The sequence below is a fragment of the Elgaria multicarinata genome, chromosome 7 (assembly GCF_023053635.1).
Source record: "Elgaria multicarinata webbii isolate HBS135686 ecotype San Diego chromosome 7, rElgMul1.1.pri, whole genome shotgun sequence".
Lineage (NCBI taxonomy): Eukaryota > Metazoa > Chordata > Lepidosauria > Squamata > Anguidae > Elgaria > Elgaria multicarinata.
This window is the reverse complement of record NC_086177.1, coordinates 45,391,193-45,409,115: the sequence shown is the minus strand read 5'-3', so window position 1 is coordinate 45,409,115 and position 17,923 is coordinate 45,391,193. Positions and strand designations below refer to the sequence as shown.

General features: G+C 41.7%; 1 protein-coding gene across 1 annotated transcript in view; it reads right to left on the bottom strand.

The window, feature by feature from the left end:
• Positions 1 to 16,148, bottom strand: part of NETO1 (neuropilin and tolloid like 1) — a 120,600-nt gene extending 104,452 nt beyond the window's left edge. The window contains exons 1-3 of the mRNA XM_063129803.1: positions 15,957 to 16,148; positions 7,999 to 8,052; positions 6,248 to 6,385 (exon numbers count right to left, since the gene is read on the bottom strand). Of these exons, the coding sequence (XP_062985873.1) occupies positions 6,248 to 6,385; positions 7,999 to 8,052; positions 15,957 to 15,984 (220 nt within the window). The 5' untranslated portion in view covers positions 15,985 to 16,148. The remainder of the gene's footprint in view (positions 1 to 6,247; positions 6,386 to 7,998; positions 8,053 to 15,956) is intronic.
• Between the last annotated feature and the right edge of the window lie 1,775 nt (positions 16,149 to 17,923).

Genomic DNA, 17,923 nt, shown 5'->3' with positions numbered 1-17,923 from the left:
CCTGGAGTCCTTGTGTCTCCCCCAAAATCTGTTCTGGGGGGGATTGGGGAACCTTCTGGAGCAGTGTGAATGGAGTGTTGGGGGCTGCAGGGAGGGCAAATCAGTGAAAATCACATTGTCATTGTCGTCATCCCCACTTCCTGCCAACTGGAGAATCCTGAGTAGAATTCTTACCCAGGAGTGTTCCTCTCAGGTACAACCAGTTAGGTACAACTTAAATTCCTCAGTTTATTCATACCCCAGCATCTGCTAATTTGACTAATACATTAACAGTCTTAAAAAGAAAATACATATTAATGAATTACATATTTTAACTCCTTATGTTCTACTAATGTACTCCACATATGTACCCTGTAGGAATGTTTAAGCTATGAATCCATTCACTGCATAGCCCATCTTTTGGATTAAAAAAACAGATTGAGCTACAGCGAAGCACTATGTGATGGCTCAAAGGATTATTTAAGAGCTTTCTATGCCCTTTACCAGGGAATGGGGTCACATGACAAATTAAATGCAAGAAACAGAATTAAATTCCTAGTTTTAGAAAACTTTATTTTCCCATCGCCCAGGTCCATAATGAAAGATATCTTACCAAAAGGGATGTCTTGCCAAATAAAAGGGATGGGAGCTTAATATTTTTCTCCAAAAGGGATTTTTGAAACAAAATATTTGCCTAAAACATGTATGAAGTGTGAGAATCAGCAGTTTGATTATATGAAAACTAGTTTAAATCTGTTGTGCAATGTGGTTGAAGGCAGAACAGAAAATTGAGGCAGCAGTCCAATAACTACTTACCTGGGAGCAAGTTCTATTGAACTGAATGGAACTTGCCCCTGCCTAGATATGTAGGATTGCACTTTCTGATTTTTCTTCTTCATCATCATCATCCACAGTTACACTATAGATATAACCACCACTGTCTGCTGTTATGCTTCCTGGAATATCATTTGTAGCTTGGATTCTATTTCAAACTTCTGATATACACGTAAGCCTGGTCCACAACACAAAATTTTGTTTTGCCTTGTTTGTTTGTTTTACTGCAGGGTCAGAAGTATATTGATTTGAAGCCATACAAGGAAAATTCTAGGACAGCATGGATTTTATACAAAAAATATGTGAGTTGTCATATGCCAAAATATGATTCCTTGTTTTAACATACGAAATCCATGGGTAGTATTCTACTCTAGAGGAAAAACAACAGAATTAGGCCTTAGCTAGACCTAAGGTTGTCTCAGGGTCGTCCCTGCCTGCTCCCGGGATATCATTTACATGAACAGGGATGACCCCGGGACGATCCCCGGGATAAACCTTAGGTCTAGCTAAAGCCTTAGTTCCAATCCTGTTTCAGTCAATGAGGCTAATTCATCTGAGTTGCAGAACAGGCTAAAAATAAGTCAACAGAAAATTAACAAATGAATAAAACCCCAGTCCCTTGCAATGTGGTTCACTATTGGCCATAAAATGCAAAGCATTTTATTTTCAGTTTAAAGCAACCATGAATGATTATATGACATCTTACTAATGGAAATGCAATTCAACAGAGTGAATGGCAATTTGATGAAAAGAAACCCAAAACATAGTTTTAAAGTTTAATTTATTTAATAAAGCAAAATATCACAAAATCACAAAAAGCATTACAATGAATACTTTTCAGTTGCTAAGCCTATGGAATGTATCCAATATTAAGTCCTACTTAAATCAGGCCCATTGAAATGATTTGGACTTCAGTTATTCGTTACTAACTTAAGTCCCATTCATTTCAACAGGTCTACTTTAAGTAGAACTAACACCTTTTTAAAAAAAAGAAAAGAAAAGGCAACAAATGAAATGTGCCTCCATTATGCTTATTTTACAACACATTCCTAGTGGCCTAAACATGTATCTGGTTACTTCTGCTCTCTGGCATTGGGAGCTGGTCCCAATCCCTGTGTAGTCACAACCACCACCACTGTCAGAAACCTCAGGGGCTTCTGCAAGCCAGGGGAGACATGGAAGACAGTCCAACTGCTGGCTTCTTGAAGACCATACCAAGGCCTTTCACAAGGCTGAATTTTTACAGGACACCTCACCAGCAGTGTGAAAACAGTTGCTACTGGTTAGTTGTTAACTATCCAGTATAATATTGTGGTATTCATTTCACTGTTGGGGATTTTGTTGAATAAACTGAGTATTTTAAGCTGATGGGCTTTGGGTATACTTTCTTTCGATTGATCCCACAGCCTGACCTACTAGGTTTCTTCTGGCCCACCAAAATTTTCTGTGCTTTGTCACCTGACCTTCCATACCCCACCAAATGTTATCCCCTGATTCCCTAAGTCTGACTCAGTCATGTCTGTACCCAGAGACCAAGTATTTTTAAAATCACCAATTGGCAGTTCTAACTGAAAGCCTGACCAAAGCATGTTTCTCTCTTTCTTTTAGCAGCAAGTGAATGTCCAACTTTTCCTACTTTGTATCTTATAGGATACTGTAACTTTGCATTTGATGTCTCTGCTTGTAACGCTATACGTGCAGTCCAGGGTAGTATCAAACTACACGTGTGATAATTACTCCAGAGGTTCCATAATTATGAATGGTCACTGTAACCTATTTCTATTTTCCATATTTGATTGTGCCACACTGTCATTTCCCCCATAACTTTGGCGGAAGTAAAGGCAGAGATTTACAAATATTATGGCCTCAAAACAGTTGTATTATTGGCAGTGTATGCCCACATATAATTGTGCGATGGGTTGAGGAGACTTATTATGTTTGTGGGTGGCAGACTGGAGGGAGTGTCTCTGTGTTTGTATGAGTGTGTGTTTATAGCAAAAATAAAATCCAAATATGAATGAAAATGTTGCTACAAAATTCAGAGGCAGTAGACTGCAGCTGTCCTGTGATGAGCTTTTACTACTTGAACTCTTAGCAATCTTTTTAATTTAGGTTCTAATTACCTTTCTTCAAAGACTACTAATAACATGGAAAAGACTGCATAATGCTTGCATGTCTTGTCATCTTTTTCATCTAATTATCTTATACAAGTGCTATCTGGAGGTTTTACATCTGCTTAAAAAGGCTCTGGGTTCTAAGTAGAAGCAGAGGAACAGTTGCAATGAAATAGGCCCATACAATTAAGGCTTTAATTCTTACCAGCCTGTAATTTCATGTAGCTGACAGCTGAAGCTAAGCAAAAAAAATCTGTTTCAGTTTAACAGAATGTCTGGAAACAAGAGATTGATCTAAACATCTCTCCTTCATAAGTGTGAGCTGCTACCACACTAATGGATTGGAATAATCCTTGATATCTCCAGTTGCACAGCAATTGAATAGGGGAGAAGTTAGGGTCATTTTTCTTTCAAAAGAAGATTCTCACAGCTGGCTTTGAAGAATTCATTATGAATACAAGGAATGTGAATGGACTTAGTGGATATTATTACTCAAGCAGATAATTATACAGATGCGCTTTGAAACTGCCAAACACCATGCACTTCAACACAGGTATTGTTGCAAACAAAGAAGAAAAATCTCATTCGCTTTAAAAAAAATAATGAAGATAGGCTTCAAGAGAATTGCTGCTGCTAATTTTCCCAGAGCTTACAATACATCAAGTCCATCTGTATTATAGAAAAGTGCAGAATTTGTGTCTATTATGGGGAATTTGAAGCATTCACTGTTTATGTTAATAAACAGGTATTTCATTGAGGAAGAATTACCAAGCATACCCATAATATATTGAATGGTACAACCTCATATCTCTGGCACATATTACATTTTTTAAAAATATCGGTATTTGTCATATGACTGAAAGCATCAAACATGCAGATTATGGAGGCACAATTGTCAGAAAGGCCCCGTTGGCACAATTCTGTGTTTGCTGCCAAGTATTGCATGATATTGGCCCAAGCCCCATATTTCTGAGCCATTTGTTTTAATCTTTCAGAGAAGATAAAGGGTTGGTTCACATGACACAACACCCCTTCATAGGTTATTTAACACCTCATGAGTTGGGTGCATTCCAGTCAACATTTTGAATAAATTGTCTGAACCTGGCCATTGGGGGTTACGCATGAGTTAAACTACCCTTGTTTAACTTTTGCATAAATGCAAATGGCTGGGTTCACACAACATGACAACCCACAATCAGGTTACTTATTCAAATTGTGCCCAGCACACACCATAGCTCACCACGACATCTCTAAACGCAACAACAAAACCCAGCCCCTTGTCTAACAATGGCAGAGCTCAAGATACTGCTGCTGATATGACTACTCAAGATAGATTAGAAATTATAAATTCCAATTTATCCTGATCACCCGTTGAATTTTCAGAGGTTGGTATTAAAAGAGTGTTATTTCCCCAGACTCTATAGATACCAAGAGTTTCCTCTTCACTTTCTTCCTAACAAACAGTCCTAAGAACTTCATTGGACCAGTAAAGAAAATAAGGAGATAATTGTTATGTATTTAAAATTGTTATGTATTTTAAATGTTTTAATATTGAAGTGTATTTAATTGTATTTTTAACTTTTGTATATTTCTATGTATAGGTTTTAACTGTATGTGTTTTTATTTTGTAAAGCCACCTTGAGGCCCAGCACTGGGCAAAAGGTGGGATACAAGTAACAACAACAACAACAACAACAACAATGCCACCATCCTTCTCAAATGTAACTCAGAAATGAAAAACTTTCATAGTAAAAGCCCAGTGAAACTCATTCTAAAAATAATTGCTGGTAACATTGTCCCATCATCATAGAATATTTCAGAAAACAGATGTAGGAAACCAGCATCTTGGCCCCAAGAATAGCTAGATCCAATCGTTTAAGGCAAGTTATAACAATACTGTAAATTATATTGTCAGCTGTTCATTTAATCTATAGCATGCTAAGTTTTATGGAAACGCAAGACCAAAGACATCAGGAATGCTTTATGTTCTCAGGATGCGGTCTAATCATTGATCACATTTCTATCTTCCATGATTTTTTCCTGGTCTCATTAGTCTTAGGGCATGTCTACACCATACTTTTATCCCGGGGTCATCCCTAGATCATCCCTATGCATCCAAATGATGCACAAGGAATCCCGGGGGCAAGCAGGGATGATCCCTCCATTTTCCTGGGATAACTGAGACCTTGGTTATCCCGATTTTGCCCACAGTCCCAGGATGGTACCGAGGACTGGGGGCAGTGTTGTGCCCACTCCTGGCTTCTCCCTTCCTCCCTGCAAGTAGTGGGGCTCTTAAAATGGGCACGGAGCTGTGCAGACGTAGTCCATGCCCACGGGGGTTGGGGAACAGGTCAAAGGTTTTTGTTTTGATTTGATTTTTTAAACTTACAGGCACTGGAGTGCAATTGTGCAACCAGCTCCTTTTCATTAAAAAAAAAATGGCAGCCATGACATCCCTATTCCCTTCTGGGAAATCGCACAGCCGTCTAGACGCACATAGTGTGTATAATAGATATAACCAGTCATTTCCATATTGGTCCCAAAGGATAAGAGATTAAGAACAAAAGATACTTTGCGGGGGGAGGGGTCACTTAAATTGGCAAAACAACTTGCATTTTGACTCAAGTAATAAAAGTTCCTTATCTGCCACTATCTAGAAGTTGTTCCAATGAAAGATTAACACAAGAAAAAGAGGGGAGAGATTACTAAGTGTGCCATAGTATTGTGTCATGTTTCCCTGAGTGGCAATGAAGCTGTGACAACAGCTACTCTCAGTTTGTAAGCTTTCGATTCTGGCTTTACTTTTTTTTAGGCGAAAGTGGATGAGGGACAAATTGGAAGCTGCCATACACATAGCATTGCATATAGCTGTGAAAATGAAGTGTTCTGGTGTGGCAGCTTCCAGTGCACTCTTTTTCTCTACCTTCAGGAAGAGAGAGGGAGCTGTGCTGAGAAAAGGCCAGCAGCTGCTGTAATATTCTTACTTGGCTGTTGAAATGCAGCAGCACTGTGCTAGAGCAGTAGCGAGAGGTGGAAGAGAGAAGGTCCAGGAAGATGACAACTGTCCCACCACACACACACACACACACACACAAACACACACTTTTGTAAATTTTTACTAGTCAATTTTTTAAAAAAATTCAAAGCAAAGTTGTTTTATTATGTCAAGAAATGATAGTTTTTATATTTGACCAAACTATTCAAAGACTTTGAAATCGATAACTCTCAGAATCATTGTCAAAGGTAGATATTATTATTATTTTACACTGATTATCAAGAGAAGGGCTAATTTCAAAACAGAGGATGTATTAGGTAATCACCTTCTATAATGTAGACACACTCTCTGTCAGGAGGATATTTGTTGGGGTAATTGGGAGAAGTGAAGATCCCTCCTTCTGGGTATTTTGTCCACGTTCCACACTGCACTGTCTTTTGTCCTTCTGAAGTGGTTTGCTTTTCTGAAATAAGGATGACATTACGGATGACACAAATGGGGCACACACATTAGTGCTTCTATTTATTTACTTGGGGTCATGCTTTATTCTTCAGCCTGTGGCAGTTCTGTCTTCAGGGCAGATGGACCAGGTGACTGTGATTTGAAAGCCAGACCTCAGATATGGCATGTCCATCCACCAGGGTTACACAACTATGGGGAGAGGGAACAGTGCAGAACCAAAGCCTGTGAGATTTATTGGCTTTCAAGCTTTATAGCTATTTATTAAGGATAACTTATTTCTCCCTTTCCTTTTCTCTAGGAGTGGGGTAGGGAATGTGTGACCCTCCAGATGTTGTTGGACTCCAACTCTCATCAGCCCCAACCAGCATGGCCAATAACCAGGAATAATAAGGGTTATTGTCCAACAACGTCTAGATGGCAACAAGTTCTTCATTTCTACTCTAGGGTCATGGGGACTGCCATTTCTAAAAAAATAAATGGGTGGAACGAAAGCATATTGGTGTGCATGTGTACAATTGTTACGATGGATGAATTTGCCTCAGCTCAATTTAGAAATGGGTCACCAATAGCAACTATTTTTAGAGAACTCAGAAAAATCTCATGTTATGACCCCACCACCACCAGACGAGAATTCTAAATCAAGGTTGGATGGAAGCTACATTGGAAGCTACTGATAGATCCCTGATTGATTTGTAATAGATCAGCAAAGGTTTACAACTCCTAGAGGTTTAAACATAATGACAACAACAAAAGCTTTTTGACCCCCCTAAATTAGGCAAGAAAACTGGGTGGAGTAACAGGAGTAGATCTGTGTTTGAAAAGATTGTATGTGAGCTCTAGTTCCGGTACGGAAAACAAGTATCTGGGCAAATCTATGTCCACCTTCTTGAGCAAGTATTTTTCTTGCTCTGGCTGGTGGACTTCAAGGAGCTAGTGAAAAAGAAAGTGGCTTCTGCAAGCCTAAAGTCTGCCCACCTCTGTTCTAAATTGCACTGGTTTAAGACTGGACTATTATTTATTATATTGAACCAAAATAGTGCATGTGGAGAAATTCAGTTTGTATTCTGAGCTGGAGAAGAACTCTTAGGTACATAATATTTAAACTTATATATGAGGTGAGCATCATGAGCTACGTGGATTCATATTTTCGAGCTAGGAATCATGCATTCCATATAACATCACTTGTTCCACCTTGTAGCTGGGGATTGGACTAGATTACTTTCTGTCTCTTCTAGCTCTTTGATTCACTGATTCTATAAACATAATCACCAGAGGCTGACTTTGCTGAGGTGTTATATGGCTATTGGCCAGTGTTTAGCTGAGATGCTGCTCTTATTTCTTCCTGTGTCCTTACCTCTCCTGACCTCTTGATCCAAATAATGACATGAAAGACTCTGATCAGCATTGGGCTCTCCTGATAGTCCCGGGATCTCATTAACTCATTTTTGGTTTATGCCTTTAAGTAGTTAATTTGTTTTAAATATCCTATTTCATAGCTTATAAAATGTTTAATAATGCACTAAGTAGTTTAATTACATATATAAGCCCATTTTAACCCTTAAATACTTTTAAAATAATTCGGATAATGGGAATATTCTCCATAAAAAAACATACCTGCTCCTTTTTTTGTTGCCCCAGCCCAATGTAGGATGATAAAACTTGCTACAACTGAAAAAAAAAGTATATTAGTTGCAATATTGGGTTAATAACAACAATCAACAAAGCTATAGCATTCCACCACCAAAGGAGAAAAATACTAAACAAAGAAGAAACAAAACATATGTTTTGTGGTTGCACTTGACTCTATGATGTCTTTGTGAAGGTGATTATCTTGCTATGTATAGATTTCAGATAAAAGTATTGTAGACATGAATCATAAGAACATAAGAAGAGCCATGTTGGGTTCGACCAAGAGTCCATCTAATCCAGCATTCTGTTCACCCAGTGGCCAACCAGCGGCCCACAGAAAACCCACAAGATGGACCTGAGTGCAACAGTACTCTGCTGCTCATGTACCCCAGCAACTTTTGTACATAGGCATACTGCCTCTGATACTGGCGGTAGCATATAGGCATCAGGATCCTGGCAGTAGCTTATAGCCATTGATAGCTTTGTCCTCCATATTCCAAATAGTGAAAGTCATATGCTGATAAGAACACATGTAGGCTGCAATCCTACATTTATTTACCTTGGAATAGGCCCCATTGAACTCAATGGTCTTATTTCCAAGTAGACATGCATAAGATCGCACTGTTAGTCTTCTTTGATTGAGCTGGGTACTACTTTATATAAACCCACAATTGTGTGCATGATAGATAATCATCAGCAGCAGTTATTTAGAGATGACATTCAGTTTGACAGAAGGACATTATTATGTCTGTTGACTTATTCATCATATTTGATCCAGTTAAGCCAAACCAAGTTGTTACCATCTTCATGGTTCACCTGCATTGTTCAAAACCTTCATGTCCCATCCCCAGACTCCAGTATATCAAATTCTCTGATGTCATCTGTCTTTCAGTAGCATTCTCTTCCCCTCCTTATTGTTTTACTATGACTTTATTAGATTGTAAGCCTATGCGGCAGGGCCTTGCTATTTACTGTTTTACTCTGTACAGCACCATGTACATTGATGGTGCTATATAAATAATAATAATAATAATAATAATAATAATAATAATAACAGTAGGGTTTTAACAGTACTGTTCTATCAGCATGTTCTATCTTCATCTCTTTTTGTAACATGGTAGTCCTCAAAAAGTATGTTGTGTTGCCATATGGTCCTTCATACGTGCCGTTGGGATGATCTTTCTAATTTAACTTGTGTATTAACAATTTAAATATTATTTGCAGTGTGAGCCAACAATATCTATTCCTACAACATTAGTAATTAAGTTGTTTCATAACAAACTGAATACCACTAAATGGTTCTTCAGTTTAACTTTGTTGACTTGTGCATTATGAGGTTAGAGGCATGAATAAGCCCACACTGTTTTGCAACCTAGTCCTCTTAACACTCCTCCAGCAGAAACTCCATTTAGCAAGGTTTGAGCTGGCAGAGCACTTTGAAGTTGGAAGCTGACTTAGCAAAGAAAAATACTTAGAGATAATGAGGAACTAATAAGAAGTGAGAGCGTAACCACTATTTCTGTAAACTGCAATGTCTATTGGTGTTACATCCATATAGTCATTGGTGCTTAAGAATACATTTACTGCATATCATTTGCATGGGAACTTTGCAAATGATAACTTGCCATTTTTGTTTCCTATATAAATCTTGCATGATTGTCCGCACTCTTTTCCTTTTCAAAGATGAATTGATGCAATAGATGGGATTTGTAAGCCTTCGGTGATTTTATAGCTTGAAACACGTGCATGGTGAAGCTACCCATTTACTAATGTGTATATTTTATATGGAAAGAAATAGATTCTAAGCTTATTGAAGGGCTGGATTACAGCTTGCATTTTGATCATATAAAGCACAATAATATAAAGGTTCAGTCTTTGGGAATCAGTGGCAGCTGCAATTTGAGAGCTTTAAAATTAGTCATTCATATAGTGCATTTAGCACATACAGTTTCCTGCAATCCTTATCACAATCAAGGGTGGTAACAACCCTCTGAAGCAGTTAATTATTTTTCTTGTTTATATTTGGGGACCAGAGGCTGAGATGATTATTTGTTCAAGGTCATCCAATCAGTGAATTTAACAACCCCCCTATTTCCAGGGTGTTTTGATTCTCTACATCCAAGCTTTTGGGTAAAATGAGAAGAAACAACTGATTTAATGTACACCCTCCTCTTTAGCCTGAGAATTCATTCCTCCTTTGCAGGTAACCAGGAATCATTCCTAAATATACTTCAAGTAGAGTAAAGGTTGGACGTTTAGACAATCTAAGTGAAACATTATAATATGTCTGACATATACACATAGGCGTGCCCAAGAGGTGTGCCCAGGCACACCCTAATATCTCAAGCAATAAGTGCCGAATTGAGAGGGGCACTGAGTAGAGATCTAGAGGGGGATCCAGATGCAGCAGGAATGGGCCTCCAGCTGCCCTCTGGCTGCTCTGCCACCACACTGGAAAACCACTGCCTCTGAGAGAGCGCCATTGCTGCTGGCAGCAGGAGAGAAAAGGAATCGCTGTGCACACCCTAACAAAATGTGCTTTGCACGCCTATGCATATACAAGTTTCTAGACCCTGAGGTGTGTTGAGCCTCAAGGGGGAGATTTCACTCCTTTTCCATTTCTACAGCTATGCCAGTGAAGTCACATGTGTGGCATACAACACATGCAAACCATGCTGCTAGAGCCCCAAGCCTATTCCTCTTACCCCACATATCTTAGGGTCAGAATACACTGTACATTTACTATACAGTGTATTCTGTATAGTAAATACAGAATACACTCTGTAGTAAATGTGGCTTGAATCCGAAGTCAGTTTAAAGAAGTCCTCAGAGGGACATATTCCCATCTCCCCAGCCCACCCCACAGCCATCTGTGACCTGCAAAAAGCCTCTTCGGAGCTTTAGGAGGCCCTCTGAATAATATGGGGTTAATGGGGGATGGGAAGGGATGGTAAACTTTCCTTCTCTGAACTTCCTTAAATTAATATATCTTAGGATCCAAGCCTAATTTGGAGGGATTTCACCTTTCCCAGGAAACCCTGGAATCCATCCATTTTGTTCAGGAGGCGTTTTCAGTGGTCCCAGGGAGCACTGAAGGGAACAGGAAACTCCTCTTCAATAAAATTCTTTAATTTACCTTATCTTAGGATCCAAGCTATATTCCCCCGACAAGTTCTCCACTAATTTCCCTAATATTTACAAATACCTATCACAGGGAGCACTGCTGTCACAGGCCTTAGCTAGACCTAGTGGTCTAATGGGGTGAAGATCCCACAATATTTTTATCATGAGATCTCCCCCTCAGTACACACGTGGCATGTGACAACATCAGAGGGAGAGGCGTTGCACCTGCCATTTTTTAAAAATTTCTTAAGTGGACAGCAGCACACGAACGCGCATGCGCAAAAGGTAAGTATTTTTTTTAAAAAAATTATTACTCTCCCTGCTCACCCCACCCCACTCCCAATGGGCGCAGTGCTCCTGAGGAGTACTGCGCCCCATGCGCAGGTCCCAGCTCCCCGCGAGGATTGCGAGGAGCCAGGACAAACCGTGGCACCTGGCCACACATTCTGTGGTCTCGGGCTCAGCCCGAGACCATGGAAAAAGTGGGCCTAAAGGGGAGGGCGAGATCCCAGGCAAGGCAGGGATCATGTGGACACACAGCGATGATCCCAGGGATCGCCCTGGAATAAAGCCCTATCTAGCTAAGGCCACAGTGAGAGTCCCTGCCTCCACTAGCAGCTATCAGAAATGTTGAGAGCTGTTACATGATGGGACCATACTAGCCATTTTGGGGTCAGCCCAGTGGCAAACATCATGTGTGCTTTGGATCTTAGTGGATCTAGAATCCAAATCATGACAAGTTATTACTGCTCAACCACGTGCACCTCACATCTATCCCACATCCATAGAATCATTTGTACACACCCTCACGGTGTCACAAAAAATGTGTGCCTTTTGTCTGGCTCTCCCTAGCTTCCTTACACCATAGGAATTTCTATCCTTTCTTCATTCCCAGAGCAGATCAATATGTAGTCCTACCTCATTTTATACCAGGGATGGACAACATGTGGCCTGTAAGCCACATGCACTCCCACTTGTTTTTGTGGGCCCCACTGTGTTCCCTGCCACTGTGGCTGAAATCGCACAGCCCAAACAGCTGCAAGTGGTGGCAGTGGTGACATCAAAAAAAGCCACTCCTATTTTGCAGGGAAACAAGGTGCACAGGGAGTGTGTGTCAAATTGAGCTCCCAAAAGCCTCCTGGAGGTACACTTCAGTGGTAAATTTGGTGGAGTGAGGTGTGGATCCACCAGTGGTTTTGTGGGGGAGGGGGGCAACGATCCCCAAAAGTTGCTCACCCCTGTTTTACACCATAACATACAAGTTGTTTAAATGGATACTGTTGTTTTATACTGTTGTTTTTATATTTTTGGTGGTTTAAAATTTTGTATACTTTTTAATGTTCATTGTTTTTAACTTTTGTAAACCGCCCAGAGAGCTTCGGCTATGGGGCGATATATAAATTTAATTATTAATAATAATAATAATAATAATAATAATAATAATAATAATCCCTATTTAAATGTAGTACTGTGATTTTCATAATGAATCCGTATATAGCCTTGCTACAGGGAATGGTATAGCTAAGATCCTTCCCCAGCACCCCACCACCACACACACACGTGTTTGGATGAATTGATCATGAGAGTGGAGGTGCTCAGCCTATGGAAAGAAGCCTCACATAGGAGCTGAAATAGTCTAGTCTCAAGACAACATATGGTGAAGCCACACTGGAGAACTTTGCCTAATCTACACCAAGCAGGATATTGCACTATGGTAGCGGTATGAAAGCGGTATATGGTATGTGTCAATGGGCCCCAACTGTTGTCAGTGCAATTCAATACCACTATAAAGCAGTAGTGTGGCTCCTGCTTCTTATATACCGCTTTCATAGTGCAATATCCTGCTTGGTATAGATTAGGCCCTAGTTTGTGTACCATCTAGGATGCTGGATTACAAGAGGGAAACCTGAATTAAAATCCATACTCACTCAAAATGTACTTTGTGACCTTGGCCCTGAGTTCCTTGGAGGAAGTGCAGACTAACAATAACATAATAAAGAATAAGAATAAGAATAACTTGTCAATTAAATATCTCAGGCCAACCATCTTCAGACTATGCCTTGAGACTTTAGTCTAAATGGCTATGGAGCTGAAAAGGATGTCATGGACACTACCCAATAAGTGTCCATGACATCAATTCAAATTACTGTGGCCTTACTAGGTGGGGGGAAAGACATTATTTTAAAGTTTATTTTCAGTTTATTTATTTTTTTGTTTCAGTCTTTTCACCTTGGATTCTCAAAACTTTTTAGAAATCCCATAGTATATTAATTGATTCATTGCATTTTAGAAACAGAGGGTCCAGGATGTATAAAATGTATGTAACTGCTTAGAGGCCACAGGGATGAGGGTTGAAGATGAGGGATACAATCCTCATGCATTGTTGTTGTTTTGCCTTCTTATTCCAATAGTTACAAGTATTTATGTCAGTAAGCCTGACACATAACTCCAATGGTGGCCAGTAGTGGTCAGCATGTAATGTTTATGCTTTAAGTTGCTGGATACATATTACAATTACACACACACACACCTCAAATTAGGGAAGCTACAAATATTAATCTCTGTGTTCAAAATATTTTGATTTCCCTAAAGCAGCCTCCCCCAACCTGGCGGACTCCACATGTAGGTTGCCCGTGGAATTAATACGCCAGGCCTAATGGCAGATAGTCAAAAACAGTCCCAGAATTAATTTTAAAGGAACTTGTTTCCAAAAAAAGAGACCAGTAATTGGGTTCTGAGTTTTACTACATGACATGTACTTGGTAGTAAGAACTGGTTATTAGAACTTGCTTCCAAGTCAACTATGCTTACAATCACAACCATGCAGTGCTATCCTAAACAGATTTACTCAGAAGTAGGCAAGTCCCATTGAGTTAAATAGCATTTAGTCCTAAGTAAACGTTCATAGAATTGCAGCCTCAGTAAATTATGGAAGTCAACTCTTGAAAACTCTAGAGGTGGTATCACTCAGTTATTTCAATCTACATCTGAAAAATGGGCATAATAGTGACCTGCATACTTCAGATAGCTATTGTGATTACATGTAAGATAAAGGTACAGCCACATTCTGTTAAATCTAATGGTAGAGGTTTGCTGACTCTAGTTAAATGGAGCTGGATATTGTAAACCCATCTGCACATTAAAAAGTTCTGTAGAAATGATGCACCCCTATTAGCTACTAAGCACTTGGACGCTAACTACTTGGCTTAGGTTATGCATAGCTTTTTCAAAGTGTTCTATTCATGTGATTAGAAATGTACTAATGCAAAAGCTATCTTCCTTTCATCTGATTGCTTTTCATGGCCTCTATCAAAGAAAGTTGTACAGAATGGGAGGGAAAGGGATAGCCGACTGCTATCCTGACACAAAAGTCCCATTCATTAAGCATCAAAAAAGGTAAACCACCAAGAATAGTTAGATCATTTTTATCTCCATTTTTCCTTCGTATTCCCCAGTATACAGGAGATTTGGATTTTATAGCTGCTAGCTTACAGTCTTCAATTCAAGTGCTTCCCTGTTCAATATACTGATTCAAGTAGTCATCAATGGAAGACAAGAATAAGACATCACTGAAGCTCAAAAATATTTGACTATGATCAGTAAAGAAAACAAATATCAGCAACTTTGCACAGTTTTGGAGGTTATGCTCACATGCTTAAATGCTCTTAAAGTGAATTTAATTAAATTCAGTTAAAGTGCTTAAATTCACTTAAATCCAAGTACTTGGTCTCAATTGTCTGTCCTATGATTCCACCTTATTTCTCTTTTAATTATTATGATATTGGACGAACATGTGCAGTTTACTGAAGCACTCATCTTCCTTCCATCACTTTGTTTAAAACAGACAGTTTGTAACTTTTGTTTATTGTTTAACACAAAGCAGACACTTTAGTAAAGGGTTATCTTCAAGAAGTTTTTTTAAAAAAATCCGAATATTGAAAGAAGCCTGAGGAAGGCTGTTCTGTTGAAGTTAAGAATATCAACCAATGACAACTTAAATCCAAATCACTGGATTTCATTTTATGATGATGAGGATGATAACAATGACTGTTGAAATTCAGCAAGGCTGGCACTAATCCTGAGCAATGACAGTAATCAATGAGTTTCTACTCTGGACTAATACTGATGTTGTTGAAAGGACCAAACATAGATGCATGTCATTTGGTTTGGTTAAACTTAACTCTGGATAGATTTATTCTGTGCACCAAGAAATGGAACTAAAGACTTAGGAAGCACAGTGTACAGAGGTAGAGTTACAGTGACTTCGAATGTATTACGCGCAACTAAGTTCCACTGATTTCAGAGAAACTCGTTTCCAACCATAATGGTAGAGTCTAATTCCTACTCCTACACAATTACGTGGTTACGTCCAATTGATTCTAGCGCTGACCGTGGCCTAAAACCTCTATAGCTCAACTACAGGGTTTAAAAAAGAAAAAGTAAAGAGAGTTTTGCAGGTCATTTCCCCCCTCCTCCCTTCCGCCCACGCTTTCTTTTACGCATGACTTTGAAAGCATGACTCGCTCTCTGGAATTGGAACTTCCATCCTCGTCAAAACAAAGCCAAGAGTTCAATCCGCTCTTAGTTGAAGGCTAAAATGTCCACAGCAGTTAGGTTCCTGACTGCGTGGGCAATGGAGGAGTGAAAGGGTGGGGGATAGATTTACACCTACGCCATTAAGCTTTCCGCATCTGAGTCCTCGACTAGTTTGTAACAACCCTCTGCCGAAGGCGAAGAGGAGGTGGCGGCGACGGAAAGTGGCGGCCCGGAGCAGGGTCCGAGCCCGAGAGGAGGGAAGGGAGCAGGCAAGACATACTCACTGTGACACAAGCTGCGCCCATGGATCATGTCTGTTCCTTACACAAGGGGCTTCGATCTCCACTAATTCCATTTAGAGACGGGAGGGCTTCCGGCGCTGGGAGGAGGGCGGAGAGCAGGGCAGCCTTCTGGAGCCCACGCGCGCTGGCACCCTGGACCCGAGTGGATCAGCGCCCCCCTCCTCTCGCTTCCTTCTCCCCTCTCACCGTCGTCTGGCGAGCATCAGCCCCCCATCTCCATCGCCCGGCACCAGAGCGACCAGCATCGGATCTTCGGATCAGCAGCCACAGAGGGACTCTGCATAACCGGCAGAAAAGGGCAAGGGGGGGGAAGCGAGCGCGCGAGCCCTCGACGCACCAGCTCCGCTCCAAGAAGAGATCGCAGTCCGCCGCCGCCGCCACCGACAGGAGCTCCTCGCTAGGCTCGGGAAAGAGGGGAGGAGGGCTCGTCTCCTGCTCGCCGGTCTCCCCTCTAATCGCCAGTTTCGTACAACACCAACAGCAGCCCCAAGTATTCCCTGGAGAAGGTCGAGGGCAGCCTTTCCCGGCCCCGGGGGTTCTTTTGATGCATCGAAGGCAGGATTAGCGGGTCCGTCATCAGTTCCCTGGGCTCGCTTCTCTGGCGGGGTGGGGTGGGGGTGGGAGGCGGGGTGGGATGGGATGGGGGGATACCCGAAAGAAGGACGAGGGAGTTGCGGAGTTGGGAAGGGGGCGCGGGGGTGGGGGAGGAGTGGAGGACGACGCGAGGGCTGGGGGGGGGGGTTGTGAGGAAGAAAGATTTACCCAATAGGAGATTTAGTCATCTTGGTGTGCCTCTGCGATCCTTCTTAGAGGCGAAATCCTTGCAAATCGACCCAAGCCATGTTGCCCTCCATGAGCCAGAGCATCAAGCCGGAGCAGAAGCCTGGAAGCGCATCGCCACCGGCTCAGATCTTCCAGGAGAGGGAAGAAAGGGGAATAAGAAGCAGGGTTTAGCCTGGAGATTTCTCTCTCAGTTAAAAAAAAAAAGTGGGTGGGTGCTGAAGGATCGTGGATATATATATTTTCTTTTATAAAAGGGGGGCGTCTCCTTCCTTGTCGCGCTCCAACATATGCCCCAAAGCAATGGATGGGTTCTTGACTCGCCAACACACACCTTCTTCACCTTTGCCAAACTGTCCCTTTCAGACGAGGGATCTTCGCCCTGCGAGCTGCAGTCCCTCAATGTCCAAGCGCCTACGAAGCGGGTGGTGTGTGTGTGTGTGTGTGTAGGGCGAGTTGGGGTGGGGGGGGGGGAGAGAGAGAGATGGAAGCTGCAATAAAAGTTTAGCTGTTAATCCTGGGGCCGCCGAGAGAAGGCTTGCCTCTTCCCATCAGTCCAGAGGCAGGCGGGGAACGGTCTGTCGCCCTCCCCACCTCTCTTCCTGCCCATCAAGACACTATCTCAAAGACAGCTCAATGGAGAAGATCAATGGTGAGAAAGGAGACAGCGAGGGTGGGGGTTATATCGAAATCAAATGGGTGGCGTGGGGGGGGGGGGGTGGAAAGAGGCAGATGGATTCCCTCCACTCTCTCCTTTCTGCTCCTGGCTTTGCAAGCAGCTCCCCACGCAGCTGCCAAGGGCAAAGTCCGCAGTACCAGCTTCTTTTACGCACAGGGATTTCCCAGCCTGCAGCCGCCGCTGCTTCCTTGCTTGCTTGCTCTCTCTCTCTCTCTTTCTCTCACTGGCAAAGGCATCCACGCAGGAAGACGAGGAGCCGGGAGCAGGCGGGGGGGAGAAAGGGGAACTGTGTGGGGAGGGGGGATGGAGAAATATGCGCTTGGAAAGACTCTATTGATAGGGAAGAGATCGGATTTGGGGTGGGGGGCGGTGATCTCCACACACCCTCCTCTGGTGCTTTTCCTCCTCCTCCTCCTCCTCCTCCTCCTCCAACACCTGCTGCTTCCAAAACTGATGCAGAGAGGGAAAGAGTAAGCGATGGGTGCTCAAA